Source organism: Mytilus californianus, unplaced genomic scaffold (genome assembly GCF_021869535.1).
Source record: "Mytilus californianus isolate M0D057914Y unplaced genomic scaffold, xbMytCali1.0.p SCAF_7, whole genome shotgun sequence".
NCBI lineage: Eukaryota > Metazoa > Mollusca > Bivalvia > Mytilida > Mytilidae > Mytilus > Mytilus californianus.
In genome coordinates, this window is record NW_026262723.1 from 67,543,371 (window position 1) to 67,567,223 (window position 23,853).

Genomic DNA, 23,853 nt, shown 5'->3' on the forward strand with positions numbered 1-23,853 from the left:
TGGTCTGGAACCTTGTGGTACAATTTCATAGAGATCCAGTGACTAATACTTAAGTATTTGTCTGGAAACCAGAAAAACCTTTTCCTCCCCCCTCCCCCTCCCCATCTTTTTGCCCCTTATTCCTGAATGGGTTGAGCCATAAACCCCATTCAAACCCAACCTTCTGTGTGTGGTATGGAACCTTGTGTTTCAATTTCAGAGGGGGTGGACAGCTTTTGAAGGAGGTGGGAGGTGGGAGACAAAAAATAGGAGGGAGAGAAAAAAAGATTCTAAAAGTGGGAGGTGGGAGATAGGGACGGGAGGTGGGAGAAGGGTACCCCCCTGTCCACCCCCTCATTTCATAGAGATCCATAGAATAATACTTAAGAAATTGTCCATTAACCAGAAAAACCTTGTTTTCCCCCTTTTGTTGCCCCTAATTCCTGAACGGTTTGGGCCATAACCCCTAAAGTCAATCCCAACCTTCCCTTTGTGGTATGGAACCTTGTGGTACAATTTCATAGAGATCCATACACTTATACACAAGTTATTGTCCAGAAACTAGAAAAATGCCTTTTTGGCCCCTTTTTTACCCCTAATTCCTAAACAGTTGGGACCATAACCCCCAAAATCAATCCAAACCTTCCTTTTGTGCTATTGAACCTTGTGGTTAAATTTCATAGAGGTCCATTCACTTATACTAAAGTTATTGTCCGGAAACCAAATGTCTTCGGACGACGACGACATGATAGCTATATACAAACGCAAATTTTTTGCAGTCATATAAAAATAATTGATCAGCACTGATTTTCTAACTCATCAAAGACATTGCTGATATAAACCTATGATTTAAGTTTCATAAAAATCTGGCAAGAATTGTACACGCCAGAGTGCTAACAACACCGGACGGAGAGACGCCCGGTATTTCTGTGTGCCCTGCAACACGTTGTGCGGGGGAAAATAAGATTTAATTTTAATTGGCCAACAAGATTTCAATTAAGGGATCATAAAAAAAGTGTTTTGTAATGTTCGGTTGCAAAAGGCTTGTTACAAGGTTTCTGGTTTCCTGTACACATCTCTATCTAATCAGATGAGATCTGTGTAATGAACACACCAAAGCTATTATCTTTAAGTTTCATTAGATGTGTATGATTAAAAAATAATTGGTTCAAGTCATTTTTTGTCATACACAACTGAAAAACACTGATACTTACATATGGAATGGGGCCAAAATTAATTCCTCTATTAATCAAATACAATATTATCATAATTGAAGGGCAGATTCTTAATTCAAAATCTTAACTTTGACTTGTCACATTTCAAATTCTTTCTCATACTTGTAGCCCCCACCCCCTTTTTCCTGGTTTCTGGGAGAATTCTTGATGGGCCATGATAAGAGAGCAATACTGTTTCCAGTATTAATAGGATAATTTTATTCCCTTCCTGGTTAAAACAAAAATAAAATTTGGACCAATTACTTAGACACTCATCCACCATATACTTTTAAGAATCATTAATAGAAGTTGAAAGTTTAATGAATACCCTTTGAATATACTACAAATTTAAGCAACTTTATATAGTTTTCATCTCAGTATAATATCCCAATGAAAATATGGTAGTTTTATTAAGGGACTTCATTCTTGGGTACTGGATTGGCATCCTGAAACTAATATCCTATTCCCTATATTACTGAAATACTTTTCCAAAAAAAAAATTAAAACTTGTTTAAGATCATTACCTAGAAATACTTTGTAAAGACAACAAACTGACCAAAACCAGTAATTGCTGGGGCCAATGTAACAAGTCATTAATTCATAAAATAATTTTATTGTGATGCTAAATAGCAAAATATAATGAATCTATTTATCAACAGATAAAAATAACAATTTACAAAAAATACAAACATTCAGAAAATATCTGTGGTCATATATATTGGTCCCTTTATTGAAATAAAAATTGTATACAACTGAATATTCTTGTTAAACAATTACATAAAAATCTAATGATGCATATAAATCTAATATTTAAAATTTTCAAACACTTTTGTTCAATGACTCTGTATCACCTTTACAATGGAAAAGCAGTTATTTACATTTTGTAAATACTCTAGGACTGTTTCAGAAATAAACGAATGGGGCATGGGAGGCTCTTTTTTAAGACCTGACAAACCTTAAAATACAAATTTTAATTTTAATTCTAATTCTTAAAAATAGGGAAAATGCAACCACCCATATTAAATTAATTTGAGTGCCTCCTATCCCCCACTCAATACAGGTCTGAAAGTGAAAGTACTTTTTTATCTTTGTTATGGATCTCTTTTTCAAATAGAAAACCATAAATTTAAATACTGTATGAAACAATATTTTCTGCTGATGTTTTGTATGCTGATTCCCAAAACAAGATTTAAAAACAAAAGGCGAATAATTACTGAAATCATAATTCATGTAAATAGGTACTAATGATATTTCCAAAAACCACAAAACTAGAACCCCAGACTAATGATACTTGAAGAAAACCCAAAGTTAGAATCAACAAGTAAAAGCACTTTCACTGTTTATATAATTAATTTGTCCTGCAAACATAATTCAAATTTCCTATTATTTGAAAATCTTCTTTTTCCACTCCACTGAATTGAAACAACAAATACATATATACAGATCTAAAATTTATTTAAACACAACCGTTTTTTTGGCATCTTTATGACAATCAAATAATGTAGAACATTCAGTAATTCGTTATATTTTTAACTTTTTTCACAAAATTTACAACTTTGAAAAGTAACAGAGTAACAGAAATTTCTGAAAATCCTTTTTTTAATCAAAAATTGATTTATATAATTTTAACTTACAATAAATTACTGAAGTTCCACTAAATTACCCGTATGTAAATCACTGTAAGTGTAGTTATACATACTATTATAACACAAAAATATATCAAAAGATGTTTGTGCATAAAATTTTAAAAGTCAAGAATCAATGTCAACTGAAAAGCTGATCAGAGAAAAAATAAATGCAATAAAAATTCAATGAAATTATTCTACTAGCATGCATTTCTCCATTCAGGTAGGAACCGAAATGACCAACCAAGTTATAACAAATCTAGTGTTGAATGCAAACTAATAAAATATGTTTGCCTCCCATATCATCAGCGATAACATGAGAGGAAGGAAAGAAGGCAGAAATGAACAAGGGACCATTTTTTCTCTCTCTTTTCTGCATACTTTCCTCACATTTAAAGCTGTCTCATGTCCAGTGTTGAGTGTAGTAGTATTGTCTACTGATGATTATTTCTATGTGAAATTTCTAACTAATCTTACATGAAAAATACTGAAACATATTTGTAGATATTGGGATAAAACGTAAGATAGAAAACAAGAGACATAATTTGACGAGACATATAATAACTGAAATGGGAATAATTCATCTTGATTGACGGCCACTCTCCATATTTTCTCCATTCTATTGACAAATTAATATCAACATCAACGATCGAAATACAGTTTTCCAAACTTCATCAAGATTTTGCTTAAATACTGATAAGTCCACAAGCAAGACAGTTAAGTGAGTACAATAAATATTCTAATACTGGGTATGTGTGATAAGTTAATAGTGACTGATTATAAAACAGAATTTGAATGAGCATTCTGTAAGCAATAAATTGTGAAATTTGGCTGATAAAATATGAAAACAGAAAACGTATTCATCTTTCACCTTATGTTGATACTATATTTGAAGGTAAATAAATCTTAAGTTTCCCTGCTTAAAAAGCCAATATTTTAATATTGTGACCATTTTGGGTGGTGGTGTATGTGATTAATTTGCAAGCTACTGTATTTATTAAAGAAGGTCATTTAGGTTTTCTTTTAATTTTAAACCTAAAATTACATGTAAACCTATGCCCAAATACTGTTTTCAGTCTATTTCAGAAATGATAACCAGAAGTTTTAGAGGCACCTTTATAAAGTATATAATGGATGGCTTGACCTTTAACTTGAGGTAAGAAAAGATTGCTATAAAACCAATTACAATCTTAAAGTGTGGTGAACTTTGTGACAAATTGTTCCTCCTGACCCCTAATTTGAATATTTCTTACATAAACCTCATAATAAAGTGGATAATCTATATCATATTGGCAGACTTTATCATAAAACATATTTAAAATACAAACATAAAAAAATCAAAAAAATCTACAGAAATGTGAGACAAAAATACATAATTGATTTAATACTTTACTCTATAATTTTTTGTGTATATGTTATGTACCAGCTATAATTTTGTACAGACTTTTTGTAAAAGTTATCAGTATTTTGCCATGCAGCTTCTTTCCCCAGGTGATACAAGTTGATCTTCCATTATAAACAAGGTTGGTGCTTGACTCACTATTTTCTATACTTAAATCTTAGGGTTATCTTCTTTGGCATAAAGCTCCAAAGAGGACACCATCCTCTTTGGCATAATGCTCCAAAGAGGACACCATTCTCTTCGGCATAAAGCTACAAAGAGGACACCATCCTCTTTGGCATAAAGCTCCAAAGAGGACACCATCCTCTTTGGCATAAAGCTCCACAGAGGACACCAGATTGGGTTAGATTCTATTTCTATTGATTTTGCTAATCCAAATTTTTTAGTCAACCAATTTTCTTTTGGTGTCCTAAGACTGTAGCATGCAGTCAGTGATTGATTGTTAGTTGCTTAATGTCCAGTGGCAAATGTTTCATACAGTCATGTTTATATGACAGTGATAAGCTTAATCAAAGACAGTGTGCTTGTTTTATCCATTTAAGTTAAAAAATTTGCAAAATACCCATAACTTGTACAAAAATTCTGTACAAATTATAACTTTGTTCACAATATATACTACTGGTTTTTCATATAACATATAGACAGATAAAAACAATAATACCTACTTATATAATCTTAGTCACTATAATATAGTACAATCAATATAAATTTCTAGCAATAAAAGTTACAAAAAAAGGACACTAACCTTAATTTCTAAGAAAAACATTAAAATAAGTTCATTCTATTAGGAATATATCAAAAGAATACTACATTTTTTAAACATGAACAAAATTTAAACAAGTATTTAACCAGTTAGACAATATAGTTACACACCAGTAAGCCAGAAGAGTTGTCTTTCCCTCATAGTATATCTCTCTGATGTTAACACATCATATATGATATAATCTCATGTGAAACATAAATATCTATTCTACCACTGCATTGAGTGTGAAACTTAAATCTTATCGATGGTTTTTTTAACGAGAGGGTGTTTCTCAGCTACAACTTCATCGAATGCAACAGCCCAAAGATAAGATGTGGTCGAGAAACATCCTAGAGCTTGAAAGACCACCGATAATCTGTTTATCGCTATTTTGCTTATGACATCGTTGATGTTTACATTGACAATAGCACGTGCGCCCTTACTTTTTGACGATAATTTTTCATCTCAAGCAAGAAGCATGATAAGAAAAATTATCACAAAAAATATCAAAGGAAATATACACAAAATAGCGATAAAATATTTTTACCACTCTGAACAAGTGAACTGATGAGATCAGAGAAATATTGATTGCACAAGATTCAGTGGGGATTTCTCTATTGACTTTTAGACAAACTTTATATTGTTTTCAATAATCTACAAAAAGATGAGTTATTTCTTTGTGATGTAATCAGACAGCTTCATCTTTTTTTTATGATGTTGCAACAGCAAAATTAAGGCGAAAGATTGAATTTTGATCAATGAAGACCTGAAATCAAACAAACTATGCATTGATTACAAAACAATAATCGACTGGTAAGAGAATGTATAAATCAGCTATTAGTTAATTAAAAGGAAAGAAAATTTATAAACTACCTTATGTCATGGAACTTATAATGAAAAATAAAATAAAGAACAATAAAAATCATATTTCATATCATTATAAACTTTAGTCACAACTTTATTTTGATGAATGCGATATGAACTTAAACATAAAAATTAAATGAGATCAGAACACAACCAATTAATCAATCAATTGCACTTCACATTTAAGCACCAAACATTAATTCTGAAATTATTATTTTTTTTATTTGTTGTATCAGCAACTTTGCAAAACATAAAGTAAGAGCTCAGTTTTACAACTATAAAATCTGCAAAAAAATCATGACATATTTTCTTCTTCCAAAACTATGTTTCCTTTAACATTGTTTAAAACAAACTGGAATGTATTGCAACAATAATATTAACTACTATATTTCAATTCTAATTTTCCTTTAAACTTTACACATTTTTCTATATCAAACTTTTCATAACAAACTGCAGCTTTAAATGTTGATATCAAAATAAAATAAGTATCCATTATATCCAATACCCAATTTAAAGTAATTTTTAGGCGCTAAGCATCTTTAGTAGGCTCACTACTGCAAACCAATGGCTTGTTACTTTTGTTCTTTTAAAATGCTGCATTCTTGCTAGTTCCCTCTTTATTTTTTCTTTGCAAAGTTTGTAACAGACATTTTCCAAGTCAATTATACTTTCATGCATTGTTAAGTTGTAAATAAACTCTGTAAATATTATGGTGCTGTAAATACTGTTAGTTTCATAACATTTATAAATTCCTATTTATTATATTTTATCTTTTATTTATTAATACTTCATTTTTCCTCAGAGTAAAAATTCTTGCAACACTTTTTTTCAACATACAGTTGTCTAAAAAATAACTTGGATTTTACTTTTTTGAATTAACATAATTACCTCCCTTGAAAAACATGAATCCAGAGTGTTTTCACAAAGGATAAAAATTCTTGTAAACATTTTTGAAGCATATAAATAATCAATAATTTTCTCTAACTCAAATTATAAAAATATAATCTACTACAACCATTTTATGCCAATATCACAGACTAAAAAATTTATCGTTTGCACATGTATCAAAAAGTTTGCTAATACAACTTTTGTTGATCATTGCTAAAAAAAAATGAAATCATTCTGCTGCATGTGCATGATACATTTACAAAAAGACTTGTATCTAGTATAAGTATAATATCTTGCAGCAGCGTTTCAGTAACAGCACTATAGTTATATCTGAAGCCTGTAGGTATAGCCGGACAATATATAATACTGGTCACCATCTTGGCATGTCTACACACTGAGAAAGGTAGGGATTCAGATGACAGTGAACTGATCTAAATCTGAAAAAGAAATGAGAATAAGACAACAATTTAAAGATAACCTAGCAAATTACAATATATTACAGAAACAGTGCTTCATCATTACAGTTTTTAACAAGTAAATGAGATGCATAGGTCCTCTTGTGCTTTCTTTCTAAAGTTATATTATTATTTATGTATTATTCTATTTCAACTGACCATGAGTTTCTTTCTGTTCTTTTAATAACATTTTAATTACTCGCCGAGCGCGGCTTGAAGACTACTTAAAATGTTTATGGTGATACACAGCTTGGGTTCATGTTTCTCAAACTGTTTTTATGGACTGATGCATTATGTTGATAGTTTTTATTAGTTTGTCGGTTCTTCTTCCATAGGAGTTTGAATGTCCAATTAGAAACTTCTGTCTCGGTGTTACACAGGCTAGAATGGAGGAAATAACTCAGAGAAGAAGAAGACAACCTAGAACACTGATGAACATTTCTCAGTGTTGCTAATTTGTAGTATTTTTTTTTTTTTTCGAAAGGTGCGAGTCAAGTTCTGTCTCTGTGTGATACGGGTGCTCCAAGAACGTAGGAAATAACTCAGATAAGAAGTAGACAATCTAGAACTCTCTGATGATTTAAAATATTTCTTCAGTGGTGTTTGTAGTATTTTTTTTTTGGAGTGGTGCGAGTTCTGTCTCTGTGTGACACGGGTGCTCTGAGAAAGGAGGAATTTACTAAGAGAAGAAGAAAACAATCTAATAATTAAACATATTTCTCCAAGTTTGTTATATTTCTTTTTTTTTTTTTTTTGAGTTGTGCGAGTTTGATAAAGTGATGCAAGTTGTAAAAATTAGTGAGAGTGTTTGAAAAATCAGTCTCTTCCCTTAGTAGTATAGATTTCTAATACTGTTGACATTTTCATGATTATCAATATAATCTCATCATACTGAAAAGTTCAAAAAGGTCAAAAGGAAGATAGCTCATAAACACAATGATAAAACATTAAGAAACACTACCTTATCCATGTTGATGCACAGTAGCCATATTTTAATATTATATAGGAACTGATTTTATTTTTACCTTGTCGGATCCTTTTCATGGCTGTATCCTTTTACATCTATCACATTACTGTTGAAATAACTTAAAGTCAGCTGAAAGAAAAATAAAATAACAGCTATAGATAATCATAATTTGACATTGTATTATTGTACTCATTCTATTGATAATCATTATCTGACATTGTATTATTGTACTCATTCTATTGATAATCATAATCTGACATTGTATTATTGTACTCATTCTATTGATAATCATTATCTGACATTGTATTATTGTACTCATTCTATTGATAATCATAATCTGACATTGTATTATTGTACTCATTCTATTGATAATCATAATTTGACATTGTATTATTGTACTCATTCTATTGATAATAATAATTTGACATTATATTATTGTACTCATTCTATTGATAATCATAATTTGACATTGTATTATTGTATTCATTCTATTGATAATCATAATTTGACATTGTATTATTGTATTCATTCTATTGATAATCATAATCTGACATTGTATTATTTTACTCATTCTAAACAATGATACAACAAACAGTAGGAGTATTCTTAATTAGCTAGAATTTATTATTATCTATTACATTAAGTTTAATAAAATATAAAAAAACTATAATTTAATTGACATCTCATTATTTTCTAGATATTCTTAAAAACCTCCTAACAGTAGATGAAACCCCTGTATAGTAAGAAAACAGGCAAACAACATATTCAAATGCCTGTCCATCCAAAAACAGAGACTAATCAGTGATTGTCTTTTCTAATACTTTTTTATTTTTTTTGAGAGAATATCAGGTGTTGACAGTAGATCTTTGATAGTCTCTGTTAATTTAATCACAACTTTTTCCCTATCCTGGACACTTTAGAACTTGATTTATATTGAATTACACCTGTCTATGGTAGACATCTAAATCTCTTTTGGTTTTTATCGAGCCTGCAAAAATTATTTTTTGCGAAAGCAAGACATAGCGATCCTAGATTACATTGCAGGCATCGTCAACATTTAGGTTCAGTCTGTGGTTAAAGTTTTTTTTAGACATCAATAACTTTGTCAAATGCTTGTTTATGACCAAAAGACAGTATTCAGAGCAAAATTTTGAAAATTCAGATTCAGACTGAGGTTAAAGTTTTTCAGTCATCAATAACTTTGTCAAACCTTATGGAATTTTATGAAATTTGGACAGAAGTTTTATTATGACCAAAAGACAGTATCCCAAACAAAATTTTGAAAATATTTTCATTTTTCCGTATAAAACTGATAAATGGACTTTTTTTTACATTTAACAAATAGATACAGTCTGGGGTAAAAGTGGGTCTCATTGGGGTGTAAGCGTGATGCTGGATTGGCCGATTTTTTGTAAGCGTGACACTGGAAAAGTTAAATTATTTTGCGTGAAAACAGAAAACGAAGTAGGGCGGGACACGTGAAATTACAAGTGCTATTATTACAATGGTAAGTTGAATACAGGATTCTGACAAAACAATAAGCGGGATCCAGGATCAGACTCCCCCATTGAGACCCCCGTTAAAGTATGTTACACATCAATTACTTAGACAAAAATGAAACTGTATAATACCTGATTGGACAGTTGATGCTGAGGTATCCTATGTAGTCCCTCTAAGTGTGAATGGAATTCTTTAATTTTGGTCAAAGGCACTTTCAACAAATGATCTGAAAAATAATAATTGTTTTTGTTTTTTGTTTTGTTCTGTTTTTTTTTTTTTTTGCATGTTTGAATACTTCAGAAACCTCCATACTGGATATCAATATTATCTTGCAACTGAGCAAATCTATTCAGAAAAGTCAATTTTGATTTTAACAGCTAATACAGTATAGTTTTAGCCCAATTCTGTAATTATTTGAAAAACATGAAAAATATAAAGAAATTGCAAGAAACATAGATATTGCATTCTTACCTCATGTTAAAAATTCATAATACTGTAACAGTCATGCAAAAATGACCATAAATAAAAAACATGAATATATATTCATTATACAAGTAACAAATTATATTTTAACATAGATTTAATTTCAGTAATCTTTTGAAGGCAAAAATTCATTCTATATATGCATTTAAAGTTATGGTTGTTAAAATTCAATTACAAAAAAAGAAAAAGAAATTCAAAATATCAGAACTGTTAGATCATGTTTGAAAGGAGTTTAGCAGAGAAAACATGATAATCAGTTGAAATTATTAATTACAAATGGAAAGAACAATGTGTATGTTAAAAATATGCACATAACCATAAAGAACTGAAAAAGCGCATATTAAATATTTGAAGTCATTGCACTATTTTTTCTTAATTTCATTCAACTAGATACATAAATTCCCACTTCTTAACCTAATAAAACAAAATATTCCCACTACTTAAGCCTAATTAAACTAACAATATTTAAACTGTATAAAAAATAATGAAACTTTAAATATACAAAACAACATCTACTATTGAAGGAAATATTAATAATACTCAAACAATATTTTAAGTTCTAAAACCATAAACTCTACAAGAAATGAAGATCTTTCAACTTTAAATACTTGGTTCATCCTTAAAATCTTTTAAACTCTCATACATTGACATGTTAGAAACGTTTTTATCTATAGTGGTTCAATGAAACTGTTGTAACATAAACTTTATATATCTTTCATGTTTTGGGAGTATAAAAAAAAAACAGAAAGAAGAAATAACAAGAATGTGTCCATAGTACACGGATGCCCCACTCACACTATCATTTTCTATGTTCAGTGGACCGTGAAATTGGAGTCAAAACTCTAATTTGGCATTAAAATTAGAAAGATCATATTATAGGGAACATGTGTACTAAGTTTTAAGTTGATTGGACTTCAACTTCATCAAAAACTACCTTGACCAAAAACTTTAAACTGAAGCGGGCCAGACGGAGAGACGGACAAACGGATGGACGAAACAATGGACGCACAGACCAGAAAACCTAATGCCCTACTACTATTATAGGTGGGGCATAAAAATCTAATAATTATGGGCAGTATAGAGTGATATCTCTCACCTAGTCTTAATGTAGCCACTATTGAGGCCGAATTTTGGCTTTTGTGAACCATTTTCAAAACTGAAAGTAGGGTTGACAGGATTATTTAATTTTTAAATACCCCTTATCTATAAATTTAAATCCTTATACAAACAAATTTTTCAAACTCTCCAACAGAAGCAAATAATATATCTATAAAAATGAAATATTTTAACATGAGTGCGCACTCTGAAATGTCTTGCCTACTTTACTTATGATTGAATTTATGTTGAAAGTCAATAATATTAAAGTTTTACTACAAGTCACAGTCAGATAAACCATGCCAGACAGACATATACACCTAACATTAATTCCATACAGCAAATATAGTGGTCCAATCAATTATAGTACCTGAGAAACAGATCAAACCACAAAATCATAACATTGACCAATGAACCATGATAATGAGATAATGGTCATATGAAACCTGCCAGACAGACATATACACATTACAATCATTCTATACACCAAATATAGTATCTGACAAATAGACCAATTCAGAAAAAGTTAATATTGACCAATGAACCATGAAAATGAGGTCAAGTCAGATAAAACCTGCCAGTTGGACATGTACACCTTACAATAATTCCATGCACCAAATATAGTGGTCCTATTGCTTAAGGTATAAAACCACTAATTCATAGCCCCATTGCTTTCTATGTTAAATTCTGCAATTTCAAGCATAAATGGCTACTTTGTCTGAAGTTCAAATAGAGTGGCAGTTATTTCATGTCAAAACTGTACCTTATGCTGACTTGTGCTGAAAAAATCAACATACCTTTAATTGCATATTAGAGCGTACTGGTTCCCGGAAGTTTGATAGTACAAAAACAGGAACTTCTGATCTGAACAACAGGCCAAATGAGCCCTCCTATTAAAATTTCATATATTTCTTTATTATTCAAATAAAACTTTCAACAAGGGTTCTACAGTGATCCCAAGTCCCCAAGCTTTCATTTGATACTAAAACTACCCAAATATTCCCACTATTGACAAAGATACAGCTATGCGTAGGAACTATTTTGTTTAAAATATGTACTACTTTCTTGTATGTTCTTTCCGACCGGGCCTGAATTAGTGGTTCTATACCTATAACAGCACCAAACTTGTTATATTGACTTCTGCTTGACTTAATTTCCTTCTATGATCTATTTCTAGCATAGAAAAACACATAAAGCTTTTGTCAAAACACTATATCACTGAATTCAAGCTCAAATTGGACTGGTAGTAATATATGCATTAAACAAAGAAAACTACATATGGATACCAATAGTGACAGATATGACACTTTTTCAATTTTTACCAGTTCTGATTTGTTAATATCTACTCAAATAACAGTGTTCTTACCTATATGTCTTATTTTTATCAGAAATTCTTCCTTGAATATAAATACAGTAGTCCAAACATAAAATATAATTGATAATTTTGTCCCCCCTTTTTTCTACATGTTGGAAAAGGAGAGTGATTTGGTAAAAAAATCATACTTTTATGTACAAACATGGGTCAACAAGAGCAATTTATGTATCTCCAAGCTAGACAACTTGCTAAAATGGTTATAAAATGCATTTCAAGAGAGATTTTGGAATTCCTATATAAGTATACACCAATTTTCGTTGAAATAAATAATTCACCAAGAAACACAATAAAACTTGAACACTCACTAGATAATTTGACCAAAAACAATATTTATACTATAAACTAGTCATAATATACAAGTTTCATTGGTTTCAGTGTTAGATAATCCAAAAATTTAAATTTCAGGTAAAATCTTAACTGTGTGCATGGTAAATGACCAAAAAAGGCTAAACTACCTTATTGTAGCAATTTGAGGGCTGTAATTTGACACTAACATAATTGTTACATAAAAAAAATAATGTAACATGATTTCTGACAACAAATGTGACCAATTTTCACTGTAAAGGGTATGATTTCTAAAAATAGAATTTCACATGCCTGTCAGTAATAGGTATAAAACCACTAATTCATAGCCCCATTGCTTTCTATGTTAAATTCTGCAATTTCAAGCATAAATGGCTACTTTGTCTGAAGTTCAAATAGAGTGGCAGTTATTTCATGTCAAAACTGTACCTTATGCTGACTTGTGCTGAAAAAATCAACATACCTTTAATTGCATATTAGAGCGTACTGGTTCCCGGAAGTTTGATAGTACAAAAACAGGAACTTCTGATCTGAACAACAGGCCAAATGAGCCCTCCTATTAAAATTTCATATATTTCTTTATTATTCAAATAAAACTTTCAACAAGGGTTCTACAGTGATCCCAAGTCCCCAAGCTTTCATTTGATACTAAAACTACCCAAATATTCCCACTATTGACAAAGATACAGCTATGCGTAGGAACTATTTTGTTTAAAATATGTACTACTTTCTTGTATGTTCTTTCCGACCGGGCCTGAATTAGTGGTTCTATACCTTAAAGAATCTGAGAAATAGACCAAACCACAAAAACTAAACACTGTCCATTGAACCATGAAATTGCGGTCAAGGTCTTATGATACCTATCAGTGACCCAGTTGGACATGTTCACCTTACAATCATTCAATACAACAAATATAGTTGACCTATTGCTTACAGTATCTGAGATACAGACTTGACTACATAACTTTAACCTTGATCACTGGTCTATGAAATGAGGTCGGGGTCAGGTGAACCCTACCTGACGGACATGTAGACCTTGCAAGGAACCCATATACCAAATAAAGTTATCCTAATACTCATAATAAGAGAGTATTTCACTTTTCAAAAATACAGTAATCTTTTTTTTCAAGCAGTCACTGAACCATGAAAATGAGGCCAAGGACAATTGAAATAAGACAGACAGAAACTTTGTACATAAGGTAGCTGCATACAAGGTATGATGAATCCAGGTCTTCTAGCTTCTGAAATATAAAGTTTTATACAAAAAGTTTATGCCAACACAGCCGCCAGATTGTAATCTCCATGTTTTGCGGCAGGCGAGACGAAATCCATTCCCCAAACAACAAAAATTGTGCCTTAAATAATTAAATTAATCTGTTCCATAAGACAATGGATATAAATAAAAAGAAATGTGGGTATGTGTAAATTAGACAGTAACCCAACATCAAAATTTAGACAAATAACCAAAGAACAACAAAAAGAAGCAACAGATTTTCTCCATTGACACAACATTTGTTGACATATTTATTTTGTGGTGTACATTAATAGATAAGTGTTAAATTCTTTAAAAAGTATAAATAGATTACTTTGATGGTGTTAAAATATACAGAATTCTTGGATTTCCTTTTGGAAACTGGACAAGTTGTGTAAATGGATTAAGAAGGAGGTCAAAATCTTAGAGACGAATGAGTATTAGAATCTACCCTATTCAAATTATTCTACCACCAACCGTATCATGGATTTCAGCATTTCTATAAGAGTGTGTACAAAAAACAATCATGTATGTATATACATTGTTTGTTAGCTCATTAGTATTTCTTTTTGTTTACTGACTATTGAAAGAGTGACAACAAACAAGTAAGTTTAAGAAAACCCTCATATAGTTTAGTTGTAGTTTTGTAAAAAAATATCCATCCAAACAAAATAAAAGTAAAGCCGTCCCACTTAAGATGGAAGACGAAAAAATCCTTTCAAAACAGGTTGTAGAGTAAGAAAAGGATAATGTTCTATAGTATTTATCATATACCACTTATTTACACATCTAGCATTTGACTGGGATCCTATTCTGGTATTAAAATCTCCTGTTACACATAAAATATATCTTATTAAACAAGTTCATTAAATCATTAAAATATGCAGTAGTTTTCATTTTTAATGACTTTCCTAATCTGTTTAATGAAGTTTATTATAGAATGATGAATTACCGGTATATGTAAATGATAAAAAAGAATATTAAAGCAAATCACTCAGGTACTATGGATACATTTATTTTCGTGGGTACCAATTTTCATGGATTGGGGAAAACTTGCATTTTTGTTGATATTGATTTCATGGTCTTGCCAAAGTCTGCATAGAAGCCTATAGAAAATGTTTATATCTTTAAACAGTTAATTTTAGGTTAACCTGTATCCACAAATCCACAAAAACTGGTATACCACGAATAATGATAATCCACAGTAACTAAAATAGTCATTTATAAGACACTGCAGAATTATAAACAAGATTTCTGTTGAAAGTATTAAAAAATAAACAACAAATAAACATCATGCAGTAAACTGAAAATAAAGCAAACATTAAATTTACAGACATAAAACACATGATAAACAACAGCAAACAACTTCACTGTCAGCAGACTTACTATTCCTATGCCTGTTCTAATAAATTCAATAGTTCATTTTTATTTAAAATCATATTTAGACAATGTATAAATATCTAAATTAGAGAGGCAACCAACAGATTAACGAAGATTCTACAAGGTTTACAAACCAATTTTGTAAGGTTCAGTTGAAGAATTTCTTATGAATTTGTGTTTGAAAGTTTCATTATTCCTGTGTCGATGTGGTGTGTTGAGAATTAAATCACCATAACTTTTTCTTTTTCTTATATAATTGATATCTCAAAAAAGAAAACACTTGTTCTGTATATATACAGAAAGCTTTTGAGTAATTTCAAGTTGTCAAGAGGCAAATGTACAATAAAAGCTGAAATAACGAAAATATTTTTGCATTGTCAAAAAACTGTCAAGGCCTTTAATTTTATTGAAAGAACAAAATACCTGATTTCTTTAAGCTCAAGCATGATAAACTTTAAAAATAAAAAAAAAAAACACATAAATTTTGATTTATATCTAAAAAGTATAGACCTTTTTCATGTTTGAAAATTATTTTTTTTTTCATTTTCTTTGCTTTTTTGAAGATGAGAACTCAATGCTCCTTCATAATCAAACATGCCGAAATTCTTGTTTTAAAATTTGGATTTAAACAAGCTGCTGCTATTTTCCATTTGAGTAATAGAAATGTGAAATGTATGCAACACATTACTAGTTGTCTTGTGGATTTATCTATTTTCATGGATTGAGGAAACTTGTACTATAGTGTACATTTGATTTAATTGTTTTGCCAAAGTCTGAATACAAGCCTATGGAAAGTTGTTCTTGGTTGAACATTTAAATTCATGGTTCACCAATACCCATGAATTTTCTGAAAAATATTATCCCACGAATAATTATGAATCCACAGTACTCCTGTGTATCAAAATATCCTTAAGAAATAACTAATTTCTTGATTTTATTTCCTTGTTCACTGGATTACTTATTTGCATATTATTTCTTTTTTGTAACCTGGTGATATGTTTACCTTAAAAGTAAGAAAATTGGAGACATACAAGTTGCATTAACTTACATTAATTTTCAATTTTCCCATAAAATTGACATTAATTCTCAATTTTCCCATAAAATTGTCTATGTGCTAAAAATTTGACATTTTGTTTTCAATTATTCCTTCAACTTTTATGATAGGATATTTTCTGACGGTAGCAAGTGTATTTCAATTTCATCTAGGTATTACTTTAAGACTAATTATATTACATGTATTATCAATTTAAATTGATTGGTTGTCATATACACAATGATAATTTGCAAACAAGCTCAAAAGCTATTCTAGATTGCAATATGCAGCATTTTACGTCCAACATGGTTAACATGGTTTACAAATAATATTCATCCTAAATTGAAAATTTTCATGAAGAAATTACCACTCTGCCATCTGCAGAACATTTTGAATATGCTTGCATATTGTCATGTAAAGCCTGGGAGACATAAATTATTGAAAGGGGAGATTCAATTGATGACTGATGTAAAGACTTCACATGCCCACATCCTTTTGTTTTATTGATCGATTGATTTTTGAATGCTTAACGTCCAGTGACAAAACTTTTTTTAGGAAATTATATCTGTTGCCAGCAATTTTTGTTTATGATAGTCATAAAATGTACAAAAATGAGAATTATTGATTTTCTTGACACCTACTTATGATGTATCCTATTGTACAGTCGTCTGGTAACCTTATGATGTCTCCAGTAGTCATTATCCTTCCTCCCCTGAAGATACAAAGTTAAAACTAAACATACTAAGAGCGAATATCATTTCTATGTTGACAAATTAGTCAAATTTTACACAATTTAAGTTAAAATAGAATGTTTAAATATCAAATAGGCCACAACAGAAAATTATACAATCACAGAGAACTTACAAATCTTATTTTCATGATTCAAAAACAATTTTTATAAGGATTTTTCTGCACAAAACATTTAGGGAATAGTTAAAACAGATTAAATGTGAACTATTGCTAGATATTTATATCAATGCTCAATGTTGTTGATAAAGTGTAACCAAAATTTTATCATAAATGTGCGTGAATTTTTAAAAGTTTTCAGGAAACAGGAAATAGAATATCAAAGGAACTGAAAGTGTGTCACACTATTTGGCATATAAACAGATGAAGCTTGGTGTGAAATATTAAGATACTTCAAATTTCTGTTGGGAAAAATGTAAAAACCTTCACATATGTACATGGCACTTTAAAAATTTTAGTTTTAGGAAAACAGGAAATAGAACATAGATGGAACCAATATGTGGCACGATGTATGACATATAACCATATGAAGCTTGCTGCTATATATATGAAAGCTATGGCTTGCAGTTGTTCAGACAAGTGACATATATGTATCATTTAGAGGTAAATCTGTGTATCCCCTTCCTTTGAAGCAAGGGTATAATCACAACTGTATTTTAGTCTGTTTTTTAATAAATATCGATTTTGGTTACTGTCACAATGATTTTCAAACCTCTTTCACCCTACATACAATTCTTACTAATTATTAAAGGCTAGGATTCATGAAAAATTCTTGTGTCATGTTTTGATTGACCTGAAAAATGGGGCCTACAAATTACATCTATTGGCATATATATCTTACCCAGCATGTGGTACCATTTTATCAGCTAGACCTCTGCTAATACAGAAACCAGCACCTCCAGTTGCAAACCAAAATGCCAACTTTTGCTGTAATATAAAAGTTATATAAATAATCTACCCTACAGGACATATAGACAATACATGATGATTATCTTCCACATAGGTCTGTTTTTTATGTTTGATTCCTTAAAGTAGATAGGCTCATATGAATATGTCTTTCACAATTTAATAACCAAAATACTGATTTTTTTTTTATTTCAGGGATTTAATTATTAATATCCATTTTAATAAAACTTCCTATATAAATGAAAAAAAATTCAGTTGAACTTTGGAAATGTTGAAGATTACACAAGATACAAGTCTAAGAAATGTGTTAAACTGAAACTGATTGTTATCAGATTTCCTTGGTACATCCTTAATCTTCCAGATTTTACCATTTACTTTGATCATATAATTTGATTTGGACCTCGGCAGCAATGATGTGACCCATTACCAAACAGGAAGTAAAAACATAAAAATAAAATACAATTTCACCACATCTGTTCAGGTCAGTCAAGGATATTACATATCTTTTTGTCATGAACAAACATTGTATAGTATGATCCAAATCTCATCATGTGGTAGTAAGACATAAGCCCAAAAACAATTTTTATACATCTAATAGTTGTGACCTTCACTTAGAAGATATGACCTTTACTAAGGGTAATGACACACACTAATGTTAAACTTAATGTCATTAGTAACATTGTAAAAAATTCATGACAACGTTAATCAAAGCCCCATATGGTGTAGAGGCTGGAATTTCCTAGGTATCTATTGTAAATCATCAGCTATTAAAATTAAATTTTATCATTGTGAATCTTTAACAAAAGGTGATAATGTGAGATTAACAAATGTGTTTCCTGTATACATGGTAAATATTTTGATAGATTATTACAATAAACTTATATCAAGTTTTGATTAAAATATTTTCTCCGGTTAAAAGTTATTAGAAGTTAACTCAACCGTGTCAACAGGAAGCAGAAGATCAAAGAACTATATTCATAGAAACTTTCATAAACAAGTTGAGAAAAGTGACCCAAGTCAACATTCAAACAAAAGGCTAGATTCCTGCCTAAAAACGTGCGTGATTTTCAATATCATCCTTGTTTTTACTCTTCAACCTTGTTCAATCCTGGGTCAAGACAAGTTCAAAGTGCAATTTTTTATCTAAGCAATTCAAAAGAATATAATGGTGGCAAAATAATTACTCCTGGGTTAGCTCTGTCTAAAACTTCCATTGGATGACTTATACTTGGTCTGCCTAAATACCAGTTATGGCTGTGGTTATACTGCTGCAGAAACCCTACTAAAGCTGGTACATTCACATAGTTATCATCATCTACATGACAAAACCACCTGCAAAATATATGTACATAGACTTAAATAAGTGTACATATTTTGTTGTAGATAAAAGTTACACAATGTGTTATGTATTGTAGATAATAGTTACAATGTGTACCTAAAAAAAGTTATCATATTAACATTTACTTTGTATATCATGTAGAAAAAAAATAATCTACAAAGATTTGTTAAAAGCACTCTGCTAATTTGAATGTTGCTGAAAATAAACAATTACATACATTTCTTCCAGTATGAAAATCTTCTCGAACATGCATCAAATATTTCCCACTGGACATTAAAAGCAACCAAAAATCAATCAATCAAGCCAATATGAAATAAACTGCTTCGCTGAGCGCAGCTGGATACGCCCGCAGAGGTCCAACCCTGAACAGTTGGGGCAAAAATGGACACAATATTCAAGCTTGATACAGGTTTGAATTTGGATTGTAATTAAATATTTGACATATTATAGGTTTCTGAATAAATGTAGTCAAAGAACTTGAAATTGGTTATATGAATTGAATTTATATTCAATTAAAGATTTCTTGCTGTTGTGCAATACCCTGTGCTGTTGCGCAATACTTAGTAAATCTGCTGTCAGACTATAAACAAATAAAGTTCAATTAATTCTCAATGTCATATCAGAAATTTATGAAAATGTAAAGGGAGCTTACATCAATAGATATAAACAATTCACCAAAGTCTCATAAGAACTGCTGAAGTTATTGTCCGAAAACTGGAAAATCCCCCCTTTTTTAATGAATAAAACCCCAAAACTCAGAAATGATAAATGAAAAATTTATAAAATTCTAAACGGAGCTTACATCAATAGATATAAACAATTCACCAAAGTTTCATAAGAACTGCTGAAAGCATTTTTGATTTTTTGTCTGAAAACTGGAAAATCCCCCTTTTTTTATGAATAAAACCCCATAACTCGGAAACGCAAAATCTAAAATATATAAAAATCGAAATGGAGCTCATGTCAATAGATATAAACAATTCACCACAATTTCTTGCAAGTTGGTGAAAGCATTCTTGAGTTATTGTCTGAAAACTGGAAAATCCCCCTTTTTTTAATGAATAAAACCCCATAACTCGGAAACGTAAAATCTAAAATTTATAAAAATCGAAATGGAGCTCATGTCAATAGATATAAACAATTCACCACAATTTCTTGCAAGTTGGTGAAAGCATTCTGAGTTATTGTCCGAAAACTGGAAATCCCCCTTTTCTTAATGAATAAAACCCCATAACTCGCAAACGTAAAATCTAAAATTTATAAAAATAGAAAGGGAGCTCATGTCAATAGATATAAACAATTCACCACAATTTCTTGCAAGTTGGTGAAAGCATTCTTGAGTTATTAACCGAAAACTGGAAAATCCCCCTTTTTTAATGAATAAAACCCCATAACTCGGAAACGTAAAATCTAAAATTTATAAAAATCGAAAGGGAGCTCACGTCAATAGATATAAACAATTCACCAAAGTTTTATGCAAATTAGTTATAGAGTTTTTGAGTTAATGTCCGACCTGTTGACGACAGACGGACGGACAGACGGACGGACTGACAGACGGATGGACAGACGGACGGAGGTATACCATAATACGTCCCGTAAACGGGCGTATAAAAATGAGATAAGGGGAAAATATGTCCATTAAAAAACAATTTGTTTAAATGTAGCTATCAGTTGGCCCTGTCAAAAAAATTACCTCTTCCAACCACTAGACATTTACCTGAAATGATTTTGTATAAAAAAAAAATTGTGCAATTAGTTTTAGTTTAGTTGAAACCATTTGCCTCCTTAACATTAATTAATGAGAGATGGAGATAAGCAAAGAATTTGCATTGGAATTCAGTTCTTTTGTTATACTTTTTTACACAATGTGTTAAATATAAAATTTACACAAAGTGTCTAGTGTTGAGGATAAAAGTTACACAATGTGTTACATGTTCTAGATAAATTCTACATAATGTGTTACATGTTGTACATAAAAGTTACACAATGTGTCACTTATTTCTTCTATTTTTTCAGAGGAGTTGGGTTTTGGTGTATTTTGGTTATTCCTGTTTTCATTTTTATGTATTATTAAGCAGATTTTTAACAATTTGAATTGTGAGCTATAAGTATTTTGTAAACATGAATATAACTAGTAGCTCTAAAGAGCCTGTGTTGTTCACCTGCATCTTCAACAATGGCCACTTTAGTAAAATCAGCATTAAAAGGGAACAACTCTATTAAGAGTTAACTGACAATTTCAGTAATGTTTACAAATTTGTAGATCTTATCCTGCTGATATTTTTTTTCATTTTTAAAGTTTCTATTTATCTATTGTAGTTTCCAAGATAATAGGCAAAAAATGCAAAAAAAAAATGTAAAAAATTATCATTAAAGGGCAATAATTCCAAAATGAGTCAATTGAAGATTTCCACAAGTATGGCTCATATGTAGATCTTGTCATGCTGATCATTTGTGCTATTCAAAGTTTCTATCTGTCATAGTTTTCAATATAATAGGCATTCATGGTAAAAATTGTCATTTAAGGGCAATAACTTCAATAAGGAGTGGATGAACAACTTAAGTCATGTTACCTTATTTGTAGATCGTCTTGTTGATCATTTTTCCTTAGTATTGTTTCTATTGATCTATTATAGTTTTTAAGATATTAGGCAAATATTTCATGCAAGTTCAGGACGAGAACAAATTAACAATAAATACAATAGGTAGGTCATGTTATAGAGGTCATCCAGGAATAAGGTCAGGGAAATTTGAACTCTCACTGGAAAATGCAGGTACATGTACATTGGTTAGGGACAACAATTTTGCACAGCCAAACAGACACCCAACTTTGGCCAGGCTTTTACTGTCAGTCCGAAGAAAACTGAAGTGACTATATTTCAATTCCCCACTCAACCTTGGGGTCAAACAAGCTCACATGAAGCTTGATACCAAATTTAAGGAAACCGATTCATAGTTCCTGAGTGATAATGTCATACATGGCAATTAAGTGTAAGAATTTGTAATTCATTTTTTATTATCTTCACATACGCCTTAAATTGGCATTTAATAATGTTCATTCAATTAAAAAAAAATCTTGGAAACTGAATGATTCTGGTTAGATAAGTGGGAGAGGAAACAAATATACTTTGAATGGTACTGAAAAGAACAGCTTATCATTGCTATTATATATTCATTTAGAAAGTAACTGACAATTTACTAACTACATGTCCTAATTATTACTTTTTTTCTTATACCTCTTTTTACTTTCCATGAAGATGTCATATTCTCTAGCCATCTTACAGCACAATCCTTGTCTGAAATAGAAAAAACATATTGGATAGAGTATGAGCAATGAATGAAATTAGATTGGGCTTTTATCATGTCCAGGTAATTTACACAGAGTTTTATTGAAATTTGATGCAAGGTCTATTTCTTAAGAATGCTGGTGAAGTGTTGTCTCATTGGCAATTATACCACATCTTCTTATTGTTATATCTAATTAAAATAGGAAAAGCCTTCAGTGTCAAGCATCAGAGCCACTTTTCATTATGGTAAGAGTCAAATGAGCATGATCTTTTTCATCATTTGTTACAAACTAATTTCCACATACCATAGCATTAACAAGAATTTTTTTTTATCGTTAACAGTAGTTTAAATTTTTTTATGCCAATCGTCATGTGCGGTATCCCATTCCCACCCTAATTCAATATATTGTATATGTGGCTGCCTTTTATGTGTGCACCTGCTGACACATTAAGTAGTTAAAGTTAAGTTACAATAACCAATAATGTTTATAAGATGGTTTTTATAACAACTCCTGTGAACCTTGTATGACATAAGTACATTGTAGATCAATGTTTTTACCATTATTTGAAAATGTTATTGTATTAAATTGATTTACAAGTGAAGAAATTTATACTTTCTTTTCACAATAAACTGAGAAGTAAACTGTTATTTTCATATGTTTTTGTGCTTAACCTAATATTTATGACATTGTACTTCCTGTAAAATTTAACAATGCACAACATCTGAAAACATTTTTACATTATTCTGTGAACACCCTCTTTACCAGGAAGGTAACTTGATAACCACAAATGATAAGTTACTTACAGGCAATAGGTAAAGTTCAGTGATAGTATGTTTCTCAGGTTCCTTTCTTGTTATACACAAACCAGTCACATTATAATGTCAGAAAGTAATCACATGGTAATGTCAGAAAGTAATCACATGACAATATCAAAAAGTAATCATATGATAATGTCAGAAAATAATCACATGATAATGTCAGAAAGTAATCACATGATAATGTCTGAAAGTAATCA

General features: G+C 30.5%; 1 protein-coding gene across 2 annotated transcripts in view; it reads right to left on the bottom strand.

Annotated features, from left to right (window-relative positions):
* Positions 1 to 1,790: 1,790 nt before the first annotated feature.
* Positions 1,791 to 23,853, bottom strand: part of LOC127708623 (beta-1,3-N-acetylglucosaminyltransferase radical fringe-like) — a 29,454-nt gene continuing 7,391 nt past the window's right edge. Inside the window, exons 4-10 of one of the 2 annotated variants that reach the window (XM_052213649.1) lie at positions 22,786 to 22,845; positions 19,395 to 19,542; positions 18,146 to 18,231; positions 17,199 to 17,269; positions 9,768 to 9,862; positions 8,195 to 8,265; positions 1,791 to 7,151 (exon numbers count right to left, since the gene is read on the bottom strand). In XM_052213649.1, the coding sequence (XP_052069609.1) occupies positions 7,085 to 7,151; positions 8,195 to 8,265; positions 9,768 to 9,862; positions 17,199 to 17,269; positions 18,146 to 18,231; positions 19,395 to 19,542; positions 22,786 to 22,845 (598 nt within the window). In that variant the 3' untranslated portion in view covers positions 1,791 to 7,084. Of the gene's footprint in view, positions 7,152 to 8,194; positions 8,266 to 9,767; positions 9,863 to 15,530; positions 15,547 to 17,198; positions 17,270 to 18,145; positions 18,232 to 19,394; positions 19,543 to 22,785; positions 22,846 to 23,853 lie in introns of those variants that run through there. The other variant, XM_052213650.1, reaches the window with a different exon arrangement.